Source organism: Carassius carassius, chromosome 31 (assembly GCF_963082965.1).
Source record: "Carassius carassius chromosome 31, fCarCar2.1, whole genome shotgun sequence".
NCBI lineage: Eukaryota > Metazoa > Chordata > Actinopteri > Cypriniformes > Cyprinidae > Carassius > Carassius carassius.
Window position 1 is genome coordinate 25,189,091 of NC_081785.1, and position 22,192 is coordinate 25,211,282.

At 39.1% G+C, this 22,192-nt stretch overlaps 1 protein-coding gene across 1 annotated transcript in view; it reads right to left on the reverse strand.

Annotated features, from left to right (window-relative positions):
- Positions 1 to 1,716: 1,716 nt before the first annotated feature.
- Positions 1,717 to 22,192, reverse strand: part of LOC132111807 (potassium channel subfamily K member 5-like) — a 139,052-nt gene continuing 118,576 nt past the window's right edge. Inside the window, exon 5 of the mRNA XM_059519412.1 lies at positions 1,717 to 3,533. Within this exon, the coding sequence (XP_059375395.1) occupies positions 2,611 to 3,533 (923 nt within the window). The 3' untranslated portion in view covers positions 1,717 to 2,610. The remainder of the gene's footprint in view (positions 3,534 to 22,192) is intronic.

Below are 22,192 nucleotides of genomic sequence, written 5' to 3' on the forward strand. Positions count from 1 at the left end.
GTACTAGTAGCCTCACACTGTATTCTTGGCATGCAAGCTCTAATCTGAGCCCTTTCAGCATATGAGTAATGAGATAATAGAGGCCAGCACTTATCCCGTATTGAAATACAGTGATCGAATCCTTAAGTACTGTATCACATAAATAAACGTGACATCCCTATTGTCCAATCCTTTCCTTATAATCACCATCAAGTCTAAATTAGTGCCCTTTGTGGTTTAGAAATAAAATTCAAACAGAGAACAATTGTGTGCTTGTAATGACATGGAACAAATGTTTATAACTTCAGAAGGCCATAAAAAAAAAGAGAGAAGAGAGAAGACTAAGGTTCATCATGCAAAATAGACATGTTTTCAGCATCATTACTGCTTACGTGAAATTAAGAATATATTTAGCTTAAAATAAGGCCAAGTATCTTTCTGAAACCACTGCTCAAAGATGAGAGAGAAAAAAAAACTAAGGCAGGAATCCTACTTGTTTATTTCAAAAGGAAAATGCTTATTCATCCCAACATTCAAGTCCATGCACTGATCATCTGAACAGATTAAAACAACGCTATAAAAATACAGCATTACAAAGTACAGGATATTTAAAACGTAGAAAACTATCAAATCCTCTAGCTTTCACATAATTTAGGAAAAATGCTTATGCTTTCTTTATGAAAATGGGATGAAAGTTTGCAGCATGAACAAAACACAAAACCACGACATGACAGGTTAACCTAAGGTCCGTTAAACTTGGCCAGTAATATAAAAAAGTTTTAATAATTTGAGACATTTTAGCTCATAGCTAATTAAACAGACTACAAGCGAATACAAAGAAAACAAATACTAACGGTGGCAGGTGATGACAACCCATTTTCAAATGTTCACCTAAGAAACACATTGTTCTCAAGAGAATTAAAACGATCTCAGAAGTGTAATCGGGAAAATGGGGGTGGGCCTTTATTTATTTTATTTTTCAAAGTTTGAGCTTGTGAAAACCCTGTTTGCACACAATTGAGAATGACACCAAAAGTTCAACTGAAATGCAACATTCAACTAATTGTAGCACAAACCAATAACAGGCTCACAACAAAGAGCCTTATATTTGGTTAAGAGTACACAGGAGAATGATTGAACAAAAGACAACACTAATGGCGCTTTTCCATTACCAGTACCAGCTCGACTCGACTCGCTTTTCGCTCCGTTTTCCATTGCAGATAGTACCTCCACAATAGTACCTGGTTGTCATAGCGACGCTGCAGGAAACTGCCGTGACGTAATACACACGCTACATGTGGCTGTTTCTCACAGCAAGAAGACAAACGTTGTTTCAGGAGAGGCTCAGGGCAGCAAAACGAAACTGCTGAAAAAAACAGGAGTGTAATGATGACGCAGTGAATAGTGACGATTCTCTCTGACCAATCAGCAGTCTGCTGTGTTTTCACGTCACATTATAGTATCGCCTCAGCTCGCTTGGAACCTCGCCAGAGGTGGTACGAAAAAAAAGTACCTGGAAGCCGGTACAGGTACAACTTTTACACAGTGGAAAACCAAACAGAGCCGAGTCGAGGCGAGCTGGTACTGTGTAGTGGAAAAGCGCCATAAAGCTCCTTAGATGAAAGGTAAATTGGTGCAAAAAGTATGTACGTGATGCACACACAAATTAATATTAGATTAATAGATTAGATTAAATTTAATATTAGAGACATACAGTAGCAAATAAGAGTGCACATATAAGTTCAATAAACTTTTATTAAAACAAGAAAGAAAGAAAGTCCAAAAGATTATTAAGGAATCACTCTTAAAACACAAAATTACATCTGCAAAAAGAAACTGACTCAGGATGCATCTCTACACACAAGGGACATTCAGTATCACAATGCAAGAGGATCATGTGAGAAAACAAAGCTCAGTGAAGGCAACCACAACTAGGAATTTTATTTTTTAATCCCTTGGGGCATTATAATGGTTATTTTGTATGTTGGTTTTATGTCAACATGGAACCAGCATAATGTCAACACATGAGTCAGACACCAAAACAGTCATTATTATGTTAGTAAAACTAACTGCAATAATTTCCTGTTATCTTGGCGGATTTCCTGTAATCTCGGGTCTATTCAACTACTGTCTTCTTGAATTGACAGGGACACAGAGCAAGGCCCATAGAGTATTTCAGGGCGGATTATCAGTGTGGATGTATTGTCAGTTATAGGAGTTAACACATTTTAGAAACATACAAACAATGCCTGCATCAATAAAAGACTTGGAATTAAAATAACAGTGTTAAACAGTCAAACCATGGCATACCATTTAAAACAAATCCCAAGATAAGACCTAAAAGGTCAACATGGTTACCCAAAGAAAACCTTGGGCTAAAATGGAAGACAATAAAAATAGGTTCAGCATCCAATAAGGATTAAGCTTTGACAGGTTTGACAGTTTTATTTCCTCTTTCTTATCTTAAAATATATTCCACCAATATGGTGGGGAAAAACATGCAGAGAACATGCATTGTTAGTGATTCAGGTCATATTGACTATTAAACCCTGCAGTTTAGACACATCTGTTGTATCATTTCTGGTTTCCATGAAATAATTTTTTTACAGAAGTTTATGAAAGGAGACAGAATCAAATGTCAGTGTTGTCCTCTTTGGAATACTCTTCCACCAGCTGTTGGTCATGGTCCGATCCTTCTGTGGTGAATACAGAGGTCTCTGATTCCGTGACCTGTCCCTTTTTGAAATCTGTCTCATAAGCAGTTGAGAACTTAGCTATAAAGACATTATCATTATCCTCCAAGTTGTTGATTAGCAAATTCTCTTCATCAATGAAGGTAATGTTGGGATTGGGAAACATGAGGGTTTGGTAACTTTTGGAGTCCCATGTGATCCGGCCATCGTTGCAGCCTCTAGGTTCAAGACCTTTATGGTTCTCTTCTGCCTCCTTGTCCAACTGATTCTCATACATCCTTAAACAGTCTAGGTCGGTGTCTTTTTCTCCTTCCCCATGCATTTCATTCATGAGACGACGTTCATCTTGGTAGCCCCTTGGAAGGTAGCTCTTGGATTTTGAGAGAGCTACAGTAACTCTGTCACTGAAGCTATAGTGGCGCTTCTGTCGAGGTGAACGGTCTAGACTGAGAATGGAATTTCCATTAATGCAAAGACTATCACTGCAGCTCTTTGAGCGGTTTATCATTTTATTCTTGCTGCCGGTGATAAAGTTGACATGTTGACCTTCTCCTTCCTTCTCGGTACCTATCTGCTTGATTAAGTCATTATAACATTCTTTTCTCTTGGACAAGAAGCTAAATATGTTGGCATCATTAGGAGTTGGTGGCAGATGTAGGGTCTTGTGACTTTCCTTGATGCGCTGCAACTCATCCAGAGAAAGTTTGCGCCTTTTACGGCGCTTCTTTAGAGCCTTGTGAGCCTCCACAACCATGCGCACCTTCCAGTTGAAAAACAAAGAGAGCCATGCCAGACCAAGATAAATCCACACCTCTACAAAGTACCTATACAGAGTAGGGTAGTCAGCACTGGGGTCAACACCTAAAATAAAAAAAATAAAAAATACACAGATACAAAGAAAATAGTTTACAAATGTATATTTAAAATATACATTTGACATTTATGATTAACTCTACCATCCCTATATGCCTTTCTCATAAACTCAAAAAGACTCCTCTCTACATTTCACTAAAACAACTTAGACTGAATTTCCCAAAAGTAACTAGAACAGGGGTCGGTAACCTTTTTGATAGGGGTGCTCCGATCACGATCGGCTGATCGTTATGCGCATCTTGTCAGTAAAGCCGGTTCTCTAATCAGCGGTTAATTCCATCAGGTGCGTGATTTCACATAGAGCAGTTGTTACTACACAGAGCCATTGTTAACTGAGAAGATGCGCAAATCCACGTTAATTTTCAGCGTTTATTGGCGCATCTTCTCAGTTAACAACGGCTCTGTGTAGTAACAGCTCTATGTGAAATCACGCACCTGATGGAATTAACCGCTGATTAGAGAACCGGCTTTACTGACGAGATGCGCATTAACGATCGGCCGATCGTGATCGGAGCACCCCTACTTTTTGACATGATGTGCCATTTTTTTTTTTCTGGTAAACCACTTTACCAACATACTCTCTCAACATGGCCATATTAGAGAATATTTCTTTTGTAAAATGTATTGTAAATAGTAGACTAATAAGAAATGTTTTGCAGCATCTTACCTCGCTCTCTTTAACGTTAAACTGACACTTTGCGCTTCTTTGAACAGTAAACCCTGCCTACTTTAATTTGATTGACCATCTCAGTCATTCTGACATTGACGAGCGCTGTTAGACCGCTAAGCCCAGAGCCATAGAGCGAGAGAGTGAAGATTTACTGGATGTTGTTTATTCTCTTCATGCAGTTTCATCAAGTGTTGTGTAATTAAGGCTTTTAAACATTATTTTTTTGGTGGTGGGGAGTTATTTAATAGACTTGGATTTAATACAAAGGATGCTGATAGATCTAAGTGAGAATTAAAAGTTTAAAATAGGTGAGCTGTTGTCATTTCAGAATCATGCTAGGCTAAATTTCCAAAAATGTATTATATCCCATTACTATATTATAGAAGTAATCACAGTACACCTATACATAATAACTGTATTTTATACTTAAATGTCTTAATCCATACACACAACGAAAACATAAATAAATTCAGAAATTAAGTTATGTGTAACACAATGGAATGACACAGGAAAAAGATATTGAACTACTGAAATGTATTTAATACTTAGTACTTCAAGATGCCTCCTGTATGGAGAAACTAGACGCATACATTGCTCAAGTGTGATTTTTGCCTATTCTTCTACAGAGTCTTCAAATCTTGAAGGTCCTGTGGGCCTTTTCATAAACTCTAGTTCTAGTTAGTTATTTTCTATTGGATTCAAGTCAGTTGACTGGCTAGGTCATTCTAGCAGATTTATTTATTTATTATTATTATTATTCTGAAAGCAATTGGGAGTTTTCTTTTAGTTTTCTTTAGTTTGTCTTGCTGAAATGTCCACCCTTGTTTCATCTTCATCATCCTGGTACTGTAGGTGATGGGACTGAACCAGTTATTAATTCCCATAGGGGCAGGATAGCTTTCTAATTACTGATGGATTTATGTTGGTGTGTTGGCTTTTCATGCCTTTTTACACCTCCCTTTCTTCATGTGTTAAATACTTTTTTCATCATTCCATTCTATTACACATAACTTAATTTCCGAACTTATCTGTTTTGTTTTCTGTATGAATTACTTGGGTTGTTACTGACATTTGGTGAAAATTTCAAGTCAACAGCACATTTAGAAATATATTTACTGAGAAAAATGGTTAAGTGTTTGTAAGGATGAAAGAACCTGAGATACTTTGATCTCCTGAGAAACAGACAATACAAACATACACAGGCATCTTCGAGACACCCCACAGAGTGGAGGTGTAGGAGACCTCCTTCCCTTCTGGCCATTTGTTTCATTTTAAATCCCTTCACCCATGCTTCCTTCTACTTAATCATGTAAAATGATTACATGAAAATGTCAATGCAAGTGAACTAACAGTCATGTCTGATATCATTTGAAATGTCTCAGTGCAACTGGTACAATGGTCTCAATCTTACAAAAGTAGATTAAAAGATTATACAGATCCTAAGAGTTAAGAGATATTTTGCCTACTGTAATAGGAGTGCCCCTTCCCAGGGTCCTCCATGTAAATTACCCCCTGTTCCCATTGAGTTGTAAAATCACCCAGGCTTGGGACCAGTCTCCATCTCGGGGGATGTTTGTCTTGGTCTGAGGTATTTAAACAATTGCAGCAAAAGGATCAGGGCGATTTCTGTAGCCAGAAAGCCCGTAGTGTGTTGTGTGTCTCGTCACTTCATACTATGTATTTTCTAAGGTCAGGTATGCTTATTTTACTTTTAGATTCATCTTTGAGAATTTGATGTTTGGTACTGATATGATTTGATATGTTTGAATTGGATATGTAATTGGCAGAACACATATTTACCTGATAAATTGTTACATTTGATTTTATTCTGTTTTACTCTGTAATTATTGACTCTAGTAGATTACGTTGAATCCTTGTCAGCGACATGAGCACCTGAATGAATGAGCTGATATAAAATAAAGAGTTTAACTAGAATAATCAAATGTCAGAACAATAGATCTACTAATTAGAAACAGACGTACAACCAATTTGCCTTTTCAACCTAAATTCGAGGTCAAACTAAAATGGAGTCAGATTAGAATTGGATTTAAATTGAATAACTCTACGTGCTGAAAGACCGAACACGCAGGAAACCTTCATCCAGCACCGGATACCTTCCTGGGCCAAGTGCCTGGACCTTACATGTTCAATACTTATTTTTCCTGCTGTATAATTATATTTACATAGAGAGGCTTAAATCTGGTTTCTTTCATCTCAGTCTTCTCTCGGAAGAGAAGACACTGCTGAATAAAGTCGTAGTTTTTGCTATTTTTGGACCAAAATGTATTTTCGATGCTTCAAAATATTCTAATGGACCCTCTGATGTCACATTGACTACTTTGATGATGTTTTTCTTACCTTTCTGGACATGGACAGTATACCGTACACACAGTTTCAATGGAGGGACTGAGAGCTCTCAGACTAAATCTAAAATATCTTAAACTGTGTTCCGAAGATAAATGGAGGTCTTACTGGTTTGGAACGACATGAGGGTGAGTTATTAATAACATAATTATGATTTTTGGGTGAACTATCCCTTTAAGTCTTTAAACACCTTAGCTCCCTCATATTTATCTGAACTGCTTTCCTTACATAACCCCTATCGAGCACTTACATCTAATAATCTTAGATTGCTCACTGTTTCTAGAGTTAAATGAAAGAAAATGGGTAAAAATGTATTCTCTGTTTTAGGCCCTAAACTTTGGAATAGCCTACCAGTTCATGTTAGATCTGCTGCTACTTTACAGGTTTTTAAATCTTTACTCAAAGCACATTACTTCTCCATTACTTTCAATGTCCCTTGATGTTTCATAGATTTTTAATGACAATTCTGGTTTTATTTATTATATTTTGTTATATATTTTAAATGTGTATATAATTTTGTTTTTTAGCTGGGATTTTATTTATTTGCTATTTTGATGTTCTATTTACAATTTATTTTAGTTTGATGCTGTAAAGCACATTGGTCAGCTGCTGCTGTTGTAAATGGTGCTATATAAATAAATTCAACTTGAAAAGGGGGTGGGGGGGGGGGTGTTGCTGATGATAGGTTTACCAGCTCTGGGGACCACAGCTAGTTGGGCTATTTTGGCACATCCTTCTCCTCCCTGATCTTTTGCAGCATTAGCAGTGTAATTTTGACCAGGGGAAATGCCTATGGCCATTTTCCTCTGATGCTGGTCCATTTCCACTTCGCCAAAGAGACTCCAGATCATCTTCACTGTTTGAGGATGTAGTCTCCACTCCCTGTGTATAATGCCCTCCCTGCACAGCATGTCCACACCACAATTCAAACTGCTTGGTACATGCACTGGTTAAATCGAGAGGAGTGTCTGATCTGCCAAAAGGAGTAGGCACTGGTCAAGGCTTTGCAGGGAACGCAAGTGCACTCCTCTCTGGCTATTGATGTACACTACCACTGCTGTATTTTCTATTTGGATCAGAATGTGATGGTCTCTCATGAATGGAAGAAAGTCCTTCAGTGCTAAGCAAACGCAAGCCTCACAACCACACAAACACAAGCTCCTTTGCCCATTTAGCATGCCTAGGCCTGTCTGTGAACATGCAAAAGAGCATGCTTTAAACCTGCCAGTCGATTACATTCCTGGAGATGATTTTAGAGACACACACAATGTTCACACGCTTATCAGCACAGAGGCCAGCATATAAATTGCCTAGAAATGGAAGCTGTTCAGCTTGGTAGGCTGCTTGGAAACTGCCCAGTTCAGCCCCATATATGCCACAGCCTCTGTGAGAATACCCATGAGCTCTGCACCCAACAAGGCAGGGGTGGAGCTAGACTCATCTGTAATGGGCTCCAACCAGGCACCCAGGACAGAGGCACTCATGGACATCGTATCCTCCTCCCCCACAGCCAAATGAAACCAGATCCCATGCTTCAGATGGAGGACAGAAACTGTCCTTGGCATAGGAGAGTGGAGGTGCTGGCTAGCGAAAACGAAGTGGGCATTGGGCCTATGTTAGCTGATCAGCTGAGCCTCCTGGGTGGCCATCTGTGATCTCTCAGCCCGCAACTCAATGGAGGCTGGCGGGGGAGATGCAGAAGCCAATGGGCCATCGTTTGGCAGGTTCAAGCAGATATGGCAAACCAATCCTTCCAATGCCACCTCAGCATGGCTGTGGCCCAGACACAGCATACATTCCATGTGTGCAACCTACAAACTCGATGAGGCCGTCACACATGCAGCATCCGCAATACATTTTCTGATTTCTTCTTTTGTCCAGAACCCAGGAAGCAGAGGTGTCATGTCCATTCAGAGTGAGGGGGCACGTGCCCCCTCAGATTTTTGAGCCAATGGATTTTGAATGCAGCCTCCAAAAAAATTAATAGCCAGGAGCGTAGATTACATGGGGGACGTGTCCCCCCAACTTTTAATATCACGGAAATTTGTCCCCCCACTTTCTCAGTCAAGTGTGTTCACATAGAGGTTTTCAGGAGCTGGTGTGATTAAATATAGATTCAAATTCAAAGAGACAGGGTAGTCTGTGCATGACCTGATATTTTATTCGGACCCAGAAGGCGAGAAGATCAACACGGAGTGCTAAACACTCCAGCAGTGTGTTTCATTCATATTCGAAGCCGGAGGGCGTTCTCACACAGAAAGTCATAACAGGAAATTCCTAATATGGACAAAATGTTCCTAATATGGTCATCATTGATTTTGAAATCTTGAAGAAATTAATCGATCTGTTTAGATAAAATAACTGACAAAAATGTACTGTTATTTTCCTCACAAACAAAATTTGCACAGCAGAAAGCAGCAATTAAAGATTTAATGCTTACAATGTTATTTGTTTGGCATGTGATAGGGAAAAAAGTTTACACACAATAGCCTATCACTTTGAAACTCTCCTGTTATTTTTTTTATTATTATTATTATTTTATAGGCTACGTTATGAACATAACATTTCGAACATACTGAAATACTTAATGCACGGAGTGAAGGCGGAGCGGTGTTTCTAGTATCAGTGCGCGCGGAGCTGATGCTCTGAGCGCGGAAGGAAATTGTTGCTGCTCTAACTTCTCTCACAGACTCTGCTGCCGTAAATAATACGATGATATGACCATGCAGTCAATACAGATATTTAATAAAAACATTAAAAACAAGCAGGGCTGTAACATAACCCATTAAAAAACGCACGCCAGGTCTACACCGGACACAAGTGGCGTGATCTGACAAAAGACAACAGAACCCAGTGATGGACACACTGGTCACGATCCCCATCAGTGAACTGATGCTCGTTCTGTTTATGACAAAATGTATTGATACTGTGTTCAGATGATTTGACACTATAGTGTGATGTCATCAAGTTTAGACACACTTTTAGCGCAGCGGGGCACAGATGACAACTCTCGCGTCTGGTGTAGACACAGACAGTGTCTGCTGTATTTATAAATAAGTTATATAAGAAAAAAACAAAACAAAAACAGCGGCATAACGAGATGGAAATATAGACTAGAAAATATATTTCCACTTGCTCTGTCCTCCGTCCATGATACTGACTCACTGCGGAGCTGGCAGTTTAAATCTGAACAGCTCTTAACGCCGAGTGGATGGTTAGATGCATGATGGGCTAGTATGAATAAATAAAAAAATAATAATAATAAAATAAAGGTCTTTCCAGCATTAAGGTAATAACATTAGTTTTTTTTTTATCATCTTGTCTCAGTTATAAATTTATAACTATATTAAAACTTGTTTTGAAAAATTTCTTTGTCATTTGAATATTGATTTTAAAAATCGATGTAAATCATAAATCTGATTTTTTTTTTTAGGCCATATGCTATCGCTCAGCACTAAAAGCAAGTAAAGAAGGCTCCTTTTAAAATCACTTAAGTTGTCAGTTAATAAAGCTCCTTTTTACATCGTGTGCATTTTGTTGATTATAATGAGAGAACTTGAGTTTAATCGTGAGGACGTTTTATTAATCCATCCATTCTTTAGAGTTTCAAAGATTTAGCTAAATCGTGCAGGTTTAATTTATTCGTTTCTTGTTTTAGGCTAATTAGGTATAAATAATGTGAACAAAATTATACAGTGCTTCACGTTTAAACATGCAACAATTTAAACGTGCAGACAAATGTCTTTTTCCCAAGAAGTTATCTGTCAAAATAAAAGACATGTAACGAATAACAAAAATGCATGTTGTTTTATTAAAGGAATTTTAAAATATAAATTAAAATATAGGCATAATATATGAAAATATTGACATTGCATATTAATCCATGTAGCCTACCACCCTAAAATAGGCTACCACTTTTAATGCTCCAATTCAAAGTAAATGACAATTTCTTTTGAATAATAACACATAATTCATATAATATAAATAACACTGCACACTTTTTAAATGTATCAAATCTAAAATATGGTTTAATACCATGTAGCTTAGAGAAGATATAAGCACAGGCTCAGGCACAGGCTTGACATTTATCCTGCTTGAATTCGTTCTAAGAAATGCACATAACTTCATAAGTACCAAACTTTCATCTGTGAATATTACATATTAAATATATAAAATATTTTAAATATTTTAAGTTTAGTGTTTTTCTTTCATTTTTCGTGACTGAAGCCATCAAATGTAACCCATCAGCGAGGCAAAACTGACGTCTATTTGCGAAAATGTGCTTTGATGTACTTGTTTGATAACTTGTGGTTAAAGTGCCACTCAGCGGTCAAAAGCTGCAAATGCACTTTATAAACGCTGCGGCGGCGGTAAGTGTGGCGGTAAAAAGGGCCTTTAGGCTGTCCACTTACTGTATATATATATTCTCTCGTCAGAAATAACAAAGTGCAATATGAGTACAAATCTGTACGATATTCATTTCATAGTGTAAACAGCTTCAGTAAATTTAATGGGAATTTTCGAGAGTGCTTGAACTAGAATGTCAGTGAAAGTGTTATTTGATCATGTAAATGTTCTTGCTCTCTTTCGGTTTAATGAAAGTGTTATGATTAGTAGCCTAACTTACAATGTTTTTATTTACATTAACTTTCAAAGTTAAATTCACATGAAATATGAACTCAGTCTTATTAGAAATATGTTATGGCATAACACCTATGTTAATTGAGTAAACTAGGGCTGCCCCCGACTAAACATATTCCTAGTCGACTAACACTCCTGCATTTTAGCGATTAGTCGAATAATCGTTCATTTATGATATTAATATAAAAACTTGCGTATATACAAGGAAAGGTATAGTCTAAGTTGAAGTTTAACACTTTCTTATGACAGAAAATACTAAAGCATGATATTAGCGCGTTCAAAATGAAAATGAAGCGCTTAAAACAGAATAGTAAAGCGTTTAAAGTATACTGTGCTTACGGACACAAAAATCAGTGGCCGGAACGTTATAGGCTAATTATAACATAAAAACAGCAATCAGACTGCCTGTACATTTTAATAATTTATTATCAAAAATACAAACTGTAACAGTTACTTGTCAAAAAACAAAAAAACAAAAAAAAACACAGTTTTGAATAAAATAAACTAAAATTCGTTCTTTAAAATAAATTAAAAACTTATTAGTAACTTAGGCCTAGTACAAAACAAGGCAAAAAAAAATACTGTAGCAAAACCGCTGTTTGGTATAAAAATATAGTGGAAAATTAATATAATTTTTATATTGTTCAAAAGGAAAATTAACAAAAGCGAACAATTTAATAAATGCACATGGCACATCGCACAACGCCAAAACTTAGAATAAAAAAAGAAGGCGGCAAACAAATCACCAGCCTAAGTATTTGATTAAATTGTTTAGAACAACTATAAGACAAAATGTGGAACAAATAATTTAAAGAACACTAATACAAATCAAAAATATCAGAGCAAAGCCGCAAACTGCCATTAAGACGACGGATGAGTCTTGACCTGAAACAACAAATTGCAAACATCAGACTAATTTCTCTTACAGAATAAAAAACAACTTCTGCATTATATAAAAACGAAATAAATAAAAATAATATGTATTTATTTGTATAGCCTACCCGTTATAAAAATACCCGGTTTTTTTTTTATATAGCCTAACAGATAGCAAACAGAAACACTACAAAAAGGAAATTAAGCATTCTTACCTAAGCTTTCAATTCGATTTAATTTTTTTCATATTATGTGAGAGGAACACCAGCTTGTCCACATTGTTGGGAAGATGGGAGCTTCTCTACTTGTTCACAATGAAGCCGGCCTTTGAAAAGATGCGCTCTGATGGAGTGGATGTGGAAGGGATACAGTGGAGGCGTTTAGCTGCTTTACCGAGCTTTGGATATCGATGTTAATTTTTTTGCCACCATGCCAATGGTCCCGAATCAACCTTTGTTTTATCTGCCAAGTACATTTTTAGTTCATCCTTCTCTTCTGCATGCTCCTCCTCATCAATGGCCATCAGCATGGATATCTCGGCCTGCTTTTCCTTTTTCGGTTCGGGCTCACCCTCCTCTGCAGGGCTAATGCTGTCATGATCACTTTCTGGCGCAGCTTCTGTAGATAAACTTTCTGCCAGATCCGACACTGTGGAGTACGCATCTTCTCGTTCGTGTTGGTCAAAGAATGACAAGCTCTTAAAACGTGGGTCTAAGACAGCAGCTTGAATATAAATGCTGGTCGCGATATTTTCAGTCAGTTGCTATCTTCTTTTGCTAGTTCTGTCTTTAGTGCTTTTGTGGTGGGACTGTCTTCGTTGCGCAGCACCAAATGGCGTCTCTTCATGTTTATTAACATGGGCAGTGTGGCAGATAGGGATGCGTTTAAATCCTGAGAAAGCAGCTCAGTGAGAGTGATCATAGGCTTTAGCACTGCGACCATGTCCTCCGCTGTCAGCCAATGTGCTGTTGTGAGATCTAGACCTCGTTCAGACCGTTTGGTAATTTCAGGGTCTGAAAGCACAGCTGTAACCGGCCATCTCTGTTCCAAGAGTCTCTCCAGCATGAAGTACGTGGAGTTCCATCTTGTGGAGACATCTTGGATAAGTTTGTGTTCTGCAACATTCTGCTGCTTCTGTTTATGAGTCAGAGCTGTTGTAGCCTTGGTACTTTTCTTGAAAGGCCCACAAGGTGTCTAGCAGCAGCGATGCATCGACATATGGGGTCAGTTTTAAGAGCCGCGTTTATGCATAACTTTAACGTGTGCCCCGCACAACGGACGCCCTTCGCATTACCCCAGGATGGATCATTAGAAATCAGTTCTGTGCACAACACCATATTAGCGGCATTGTCATGTACGACTGCTACCCTCTTTTCTGCAGGCATTTTAAATTCTTCCATCACTTCACTGAGTCGCTCTTTTATGTTGGTAGCTGTGTGGCTCTCCTCCAGCACTTTTGTTTCCAACACAAAAGAATGTAGTTGCCAATCTTCAGACATGAAGTGTGCAGTAAAGGTCACTTTGAATTTTCTTAACAAGAATTTCTTTAGTCGTGATGAACTTGCTTTTTTAAGCCATGCATTATTGTGTCGCGTTTGGGAATGGTGTAGCCTGGTTCGAGAAATTCAAACATTTCTTTGAACCCGTCACCACGGACGTTGATTGGTCTCATATCAAGCGCAATGAAATCGACAATTTTCTCTGTGATTTCTCGCTTTATTTTCTCACTTAGAGGGGGTCTCAAAACTAATCTCTGCTGCATCATTGTTGACTTCGAAGTCGAAGCGCACGACGCCACATCATCGCTGCTATATTGTGGATGAGCTTAGAGACAAATGCATGTCAAAAACCATGAATATGATTTAACTTAAAACGAGGGGCCATGTGGTGGTTAACGTTACTACTTACATGTTTTAAATAATAAGACATATTCGATGTTGACGAGTGATAGGCAAATGTTTGCCTGCAGAGTTTGCAAACAGCCTTTTTAGGGTTGTCCTTCGACTTTTCAAAATGATCCCACACTTTGGACTTTTTTCCTGACACAATTATTAGCTTCAGCCAGACACCTCTCCCACAAGTGTGCTTTGGTATACCACGAGGCACGAGATCTCGTTGATCTCTCATTGCTTTGATGTAATGTCATACACTGACTGCTTAGCATATCCAAAACCTCAGAACAACTTGATGATGTAACAGAAACTATGGACTCTCTCTTTTCTAGCACTTTAAATAAAGTTGCTCCTTTACGCTTAAGGAAGGTTAAGGAAAACAGTTTGACACCATGGTATAATGAGCATACTCGCACCCTAAAGAGAGCAGCCCGAAAAATGGAGCGCAGCTGGAGGAAATCAAAAATAGAGGTATTTCGTATTGCTTGGCGGGAAAGTAACATATCCTACAGAAAAGCATTAAAAACTGCTAGATCCGATTACTTTTCTTCTCTTTTAGAAGAAAACAAACATAACCCCAGGTATTTATTCAATACAGTGGCTAAATTAACGAAAAATAAAGCCTCAACAAGTGTTGACATTTCCCAACACCACAGCAGTAATGACTTTATGAACTACTTTACTTCTAAAATCGATACTATTAGAGATAAAATTGCAACCATTCAGCCGTCAGCTACAGTATCACATCAGACAGTGCACTATAGACCCCCTGAGGAACAGTTCCACTCATTCTCTACCATAGGAGAGGAAGAATTGTATAAACTTGTTAAATCATCTAAACCAACAACATGTATGTTAGACCCTATACCATCTAAGCTCCTGAAAGAGGTGCTTCCAGAAGTCATAGATCCTCTTCTGACTATTATTAATTCCTCATTGTCATTAGGACATGTCCCCAAAACCTTCAAACTGGCTGTTATTAAGCCTCTCATCAAAAAACCACAACTTGACCCCAAAGAACTAGTTAATTATAGACCAATCTCGAATCTCCCTTTTCTGTCCAAGATACTAGAAAAGGTGGTATCCACACAATTATATTCCTTCTTAGAGAAAAATGGTATATGTGAGGATTTCCAGTCAGGATTTAGACCGTATCATAGTACTGAGACTGCTCTTCTTAGAGTTACAAATGATCTGCTCTTATCATCTGATCGTGGGTGTATCTCTCTATTAGTTTTATTGGATCTTAGTGCTGCGTTTGACACAATTGACCACAACATTCTTTTGCATAGACTTGAATACTTTGTTGGCATCAGTGGAAGTGCATTAGCATGGTTTAAATCGTACTTATATGACCGCCATCAGTTCGTAGCAGTGAATGAAGATGTATCCTATCGATCACTAGTGCAGTATGGAGTACCTCAAGGCTCAGTACTAGGGCCGCTACTCTTCACGCTTTATATGTTACCCTTGGGAGATATCATCAGGAAACATGGTGTTAGCTTTCACTGTTATGCTGATGATACTCAGCTCTATATTTCTTCGCAGCCCGGTGAAACACACCAATTTGAAAAACGAATGGATTGCAAAGTCGATATAAAAAACTGGATGACGAGTAATTTCTTACTGCTTAATTCTGAAAAAACAGAGGTGTTAATTATAGGGCCTAAAAACTGCTTGTAATAACCTAGAACACTGTCTAAGACTTGATGGTTGCTCTGTCAATTCTTCATCATCAGTTAGGAACCTAGGTGTGCTACTTGATCGCAATCTTTCCTTAGAAAGCCACGTTTCTAGCATTTGTAAAACTGCATTTTTCCATCTCAAAAATATATCTAAATTACGGCCTATGCTCTCAATGTCAAATGCAGAAATGTTAATCCACGCATTTATGACCTCAAGGTTAGATTATTGTAATGCTTTATTGGGTGGTTGTTCTGCACGCTTAGTAAACAAACTACAGCTAGTCCAAAATGCAGCAGCAAGAGTTCTTACTAGAACCAGGAAGTATGACCATATTAGCCCGGTCCTGTCAACACTGCACTGGCTCCCTATCAAGCATCGCATAGATTTTAAAATATTGCTTATTACTTATAAAGCCCTGAATGGTTTAGCACCTCAGTATTTGAATGAGCTCCTTTTACATTATAACCCTCTACGTCCGCTACGTTCTCAAAACTCAGGCAATTTGATAATACCTAGAATATCAAAATCAACTGCAGGCGGCAGATCCTTTTCCTATTTGGCGCCCAAACTCTGGAATAACCTACCTAACACTGTTCGGGAGGCAGACACACTCTTGCAGTTTAAATCTAGATTAAAGACCCATCTCTTTAACCTGGCATACACATAACATACGAATATGCTTTTATTATCCAAATCCGTTAAAGGATTTTTAGGCTGCATTAATTAGGTAAACCGGAACCGGAAACACTTCCCATAACAACCTATGTACTTGCTACATCATTAGAAGAATGGCATCTACGCTAATATTTGTCTGTTTCTCTCTTGTTCCGAGGTCACCGTGGCCACCAGATCCAGTCTGTGTCCAGATCAGAGGGTCACTGCAGTCACCCGGATCCAGTACGTATCCAGACCAGATGGTGGATCAGCACCTAGAAAGGACCTCTACATCCATGAAAGACAGCGGAGACCAGGACAACTAGAGCCCCAGATACAGATCCCCTGTGAAGACCTTGTCTCAGAGGAGCACCAGGACAAGACCACAGGAAACAGATGATTCTTCTGCACAATCTGACTTTGCTGCAGCCTGGAATTGAACTACTGGTTTCGTCTGGTCAGAGGAGAACTGGCCCCCCAACTGAGCCTGGTTTCTCCCAAGGTTTTTTTCTCCATTCTGTCACCGATGGAGTTTCGGTTCCTTGCCGCTGTCGCCTCTGGCTTGCTTAGTTGGGGACACTTCATCTACAGCGATATCGTTGACTTGATTGCAAATAAATGCACAGACACTATTTAACTGAACAGAGATGACATAACTGAATCCAATGATGAACTGCCTTTAACTATCATTTTTGCATTATTGACACTGTTTTCCTAATGAATGTTGTTCAGTTGCTTTGACGCAATGTATTTTGTTTAAAGCGCTATATAAATAAAGGTGGCATTGACATTGACATTGACTGCGCAGCCCCTGATTGCGTAATTTTTTCACATTATTTTTATTGCGACTAACCACCTAATGAAAATGTATTCAACCAAGCCCTCTTCATATCGACTAATGTTTAGTCGACTATTTGGGGGCAGCCCTAGAGTAAACACACATTTTTATGCATATATAATAGATTACATTATAAGGTTACTTTGACCATCGCCCACTATAGATAAACACAATCTATAAAGGTGGGAATCAAGATATTTCATGATAATTCAGTTAATATGTTTGGAAATGTTTCGAATAAAAAGTAAAAAATACATACAACATAAGTGCTGTTGTGGCTGCTGTGTCTCACATGACGAGCACCCCCCAACTCGTGCCCCCTCAAAAATAATGAGTGCATGACGCCCCTGCCAGGAGGGGATCACTTTCTGCGTCATCTGCTCGTTACATAGGTCAGGCTTTAGGTGAGGGAGAAAGATTCTAAAGGTAAATTGAAAGATTCTGAGGAAAATTCCCCAACATCGCCTATATATCGGCTGAGACCGTCAATTGGCCAAATGCTTGAACACCATTGATTCAATCATGCTTTAGCATTTCGGAGAAAAAGTGTTTCCCCATACATAATGTCGAGAGACCAGCTTGATAAGAGAACATTTCTCTGCATTTATTACATTTGAATCCCTCACCGCTGGCAGAGAAAACTACACTAAACATGTGGCAAGCAGTGCAAGGTACAATAGCAGGAGAAGCAGCAATGACTCACAGTGTTTGTTGAATGATTCCGACTAACCACAGCTATTTGATGAACATGTGAAGAGTGAGAGAGAGAAAGAAACTGTAGGCATGAATGTCAAGCTAACAAGCTAATGGAATTCTATCATGCTTTGGTATCTGTTTAGATTAAAAGATTAACAATATCAAATTAATTTGTTATAAAATATCAGATGCATGGGGCTTCCGGTGAGACACGCAGCGAGATGGTCGCTTTACACTGAGCTCCTGCCAAAAGCCCTTTGACTGGTGGCTTAACTTTTCCTGCAATAAGGTCGTTCATATAATATATTGGATAGTTTTGAAACTAATATCGTGAAATGGCGTCAAAGAAAAGTGCAAGTTCGCCTGCGAAACAAGACGCGGGCAAGCGATTCAAAGCTAGCCTTAGCTCAGGAACCTCGCTAGCTAGTTTACTCTAATCAAGCAGACGGTAGAGGTGGAAAGGGAGACACTACGGGACCTTGTAACCGAAATGTTGAGTGAGACTTTGACTAAAGAACTAACTACGGTGGAAAGTCAAATAGCTGAAAACGGGACGCTATTGAGATCACTGAATAGCGACATCAACACGCACGCCAAAAATATGGAAAAGGTGTCCGCTAAAGTCGATACAATGCAAGGAGTGCTTCACCAGACTAAAAAAGATACCAACCACTGTCTCACAGAGCTGGACACCCTCAGAAGGAAAGTCACCGAGATGGAAGATAGGTCAAGAAGGAACAATGTGAGATTAATAAACCTACCAACAGGTGCAGAAGGAGACGATCTTGAATTTAACATATTTCAGCCCATTGCTAGTATGTTTTAAAATGTTGATAATATGATTCACACATTTACAAATAATATTTATGCTAGGAGTGTGTGATATGACAATATTTGATTGTGAATGATTAAAATGTCATTAGACCTTTGTTGTGACAAACAGTAAAGTATGTTCAGCTGAATTCAATTTCCGTTTTGTCGGGTTTAAAAAAGATTAGTATACCACGGCAGCGGTTGCGGCAGCCCTCCAGTTAAGCCCTCCTCGTGTGAAGACCGAAGAGTGTAAAGACCATCGACTCTACCGTGCGACTCCACCGGGCAGGGACATCGGCAGGGAATATAAGTATTGTTTCGATTAATCTCTTTTTCTTTCTCCATGTTTCATTTCTGTTTCAGTTTTTTTTTTTGGTTTATAACCAATTCTTACTATGTGTTTCCAGATCCCTACTATCACTACCACTCGCAAACCACACATCACACAATGTAGACAGCGCAATCTTAACAACCTGCACACTTTGCCTATATCTGCTAATACACTACTTTTTTTTCTATTGGTCTCTGGAATTGACAGTCTGCTGTAAACAAAGCCGATTTCATTACTTCTATTATTAGTCATTCAAAGCTTAATCTCATGGCCCTAACAGAGACCTGGATCAAACCAGAGGACACTGCTACACCTGAAGCACTCTCCAATAATTTCTCATTTTCCCACTCCCCCCATTTGACTGGAAGAGGTGGAGGTAATGGTCTGCTCAACTCCAATGATTGGAAATTTAATCCTTTACCATCTTTGGGTATCAACAGCTCCTTTGAATCTCATTCAGTTACTGTTACCTACCCTTTTAAAATACATTTTGTAGTTGTCTATCGACCCCCAGGACCACTGGGTAACTTTTGGGATGAATTAGATGTGTTGCTCTCAACCTTTTCTGAGGATGGTACTCCCCTAGTTATCCTTGGAGATTTCAACATCCATCTAGATAAACCTCTGTATGCTGATTTCCACACTCTGCTTGCCTCTTTTGATCTCAACCGAGTGTCAACTACTGCTACTCACAAATCAGGCAATCAACTGGACCTTATTTATACACGACACTGCTTTACTGATCATGTTCTGGTTACTCCACTGCACACGTCGGATCACTTCCTCCTCACTCTTAACCTCAACATGGTCCCTGACACTTCACTTACCCCTCCACATGTCATCATTCGACGTAACCTATGCACACTTTCACCCTCCCGGCTTTCTGCTCCACTCTTACATCTTGTTTAGACACTGTTTGCCCCTTATCTTCCAGGCCAGCCCGTAACACCCCTTCTGCCCCTTGGTTATCTGATTTTCTACGTGAACACCGTTCTAAGCTTAGAGCTGCTGAAAGGGTGTGGCGCAAATACAGAAATACTACTGACCTTAATATGTATTAGTCACTCCTATCTTCTTTCTCTGCTAATGTCTCCACTGCTAAAATGACATACTACCATAACAAAATTAACAATTCGTCTAACTCTCGCATGCTTTTTAAAACATTTTCCTCACTTCTTTGTCCTCCTCCTCCCCCTCCTGCTTCATCTCTAATAGCTGACGACTTTGCAACGTTTTTCATTAATAAAATTAAACACATTAGTGCACAATTTTCCACACCACAATCAGTCAAGCATATATCACCAGCAAACTTACACTCATTTACATCCTTCTCTTCACTCTCTGAGGCAGAATTCTCAAAACTCATCCTTTCTATTCACCCTACAACTTGCCCGCTTGATCCTATTCCATCTCATCTCCTTCAGCCATTTCTCCTGCAGTTGTACCTGCACTCACTCACATCATCAACACATCCCTCCACACTGGTGTTTTTCCCTCATCATTTAGACAGGCACGTATAACTCCACTACTTTAGAAACCCAACCTCAATCCATCTCTTTTAGAGAACTACAGACCAGTTTCCCTTCTTCCTTTCATTGCAAAAACACTTGAACGAGCTGTGTTCAACCAAGTCTCTACATTTCTCACACACAACAACCTCCTTGACAGCAACCAATATGGCTTCAGAAGTGGACATTCAACTGAGACTGCCTTGCTCTCAGTTGTTGAAGCTCTATGACTGGCAAGAGCGGAATCCAAATCTTCAGTACTTATCCTGCTTGATCTGTCCGCTGCTTTTGACACGGTTAACCACCAGATCCTCCTATCAACCCTACTATCAAAAGGCATCTCAGGAACCACACTTCAATGGTTTGAGTCTTACCTATCAGATAGGTCCTTCAAAGTATCTTGGAGAGGTGAGGTGTCCAAGTCACATCATCTAACTACTGGGGTGCCTCAGGGCTCAGTTCTTGGACCACTTCTCTTCTCTGTCTACATGGCATCATTAGGTTCTGTCATTCAGAAACATGGCTTTTCATACCACTGCTATGCTGATGACTCTCAACTCTACCTCTCATTCCATCCTGATGATCCGATGGTAGCTATTCGCATCTCAGCTTGTCTAACAGACATTTCTTCTTGGATGATGGACCATCACCTTCAACTCAACCTTGCCAAGACAGAACTGCTTGTGATTCCAGCAAACCCATCGTTTCATCACAATTTCACCATCAAGTTAGGCACATCAACTATAACTCCTTCAAAAACAGCTAGAAGCCTTGGAGTTATGATTGATGATCAGCTGACTTTCTCAGACCACATTGCTAAAACTGTCCGATCCTGCAGATTTGCTTTATTCAACATCAAGAAGATCAAGCCCTTTCTTTCGGAACATGCTGCACAACTCCTTGTTCAAGCTCTTGTTCTGTCCAGGCTGGACTATTGCAATGCCCTCTTGGCAGGTCTTCCAGCCAACTCTATCAAACCTTTACAATTAATTCAGAACGCGGCAGCAAGATAAATTTTTAATGAGCCAAAAAGAATACATGTCACACCTCTGTTTATCAATTTGCACTGGCTTCCAATAGCTGCTCGTATAAAATTCAAGGCATTGATGTTTGCCTACAAAACTACCACTGGCTCTGCACCCATTTACCTAAATTTGTTACTTCAGCAGGGTTTCCCATACATTCATTAATTTGTGGCAGCCCGCCACAATATCAACGCTGACCGCCACGGATTGATTCAGATTTTTAAACTATTTAATATGGGTACAATTGTATTTTATTGTAGAGCTGCGCGCTGCTTGCTCCCTCCCTCTCACAAACTGACAACGAAGGCACGCACGACTAGCCCCTCCTCTTCGAACACGATCTGAATCAAAACATGAGCATGCGTTAGTTAGAGGACGGTGCTTAATGCTTATTCCCCCAGCGAAGATTCCAGAATCAATCCGGAGTTGAATGGTTAGTAATGAACACTGTTGCTCAACATAACTCTGAGAAGTTAAGCGCTGTCGCGTTTCCATTACAGATTCGCGCAAAACGTTTGTGTTTTTTTTCTAAATATCAATAAACAACTATTGCAAAATGACGGCGTTTCCATTAACCGATGTTATGTGAATAAAACGTAATTTTTTCCTCTCGCGATCAGTCATTCCAAATATCATGGCAACGGACGTTGGTAGGT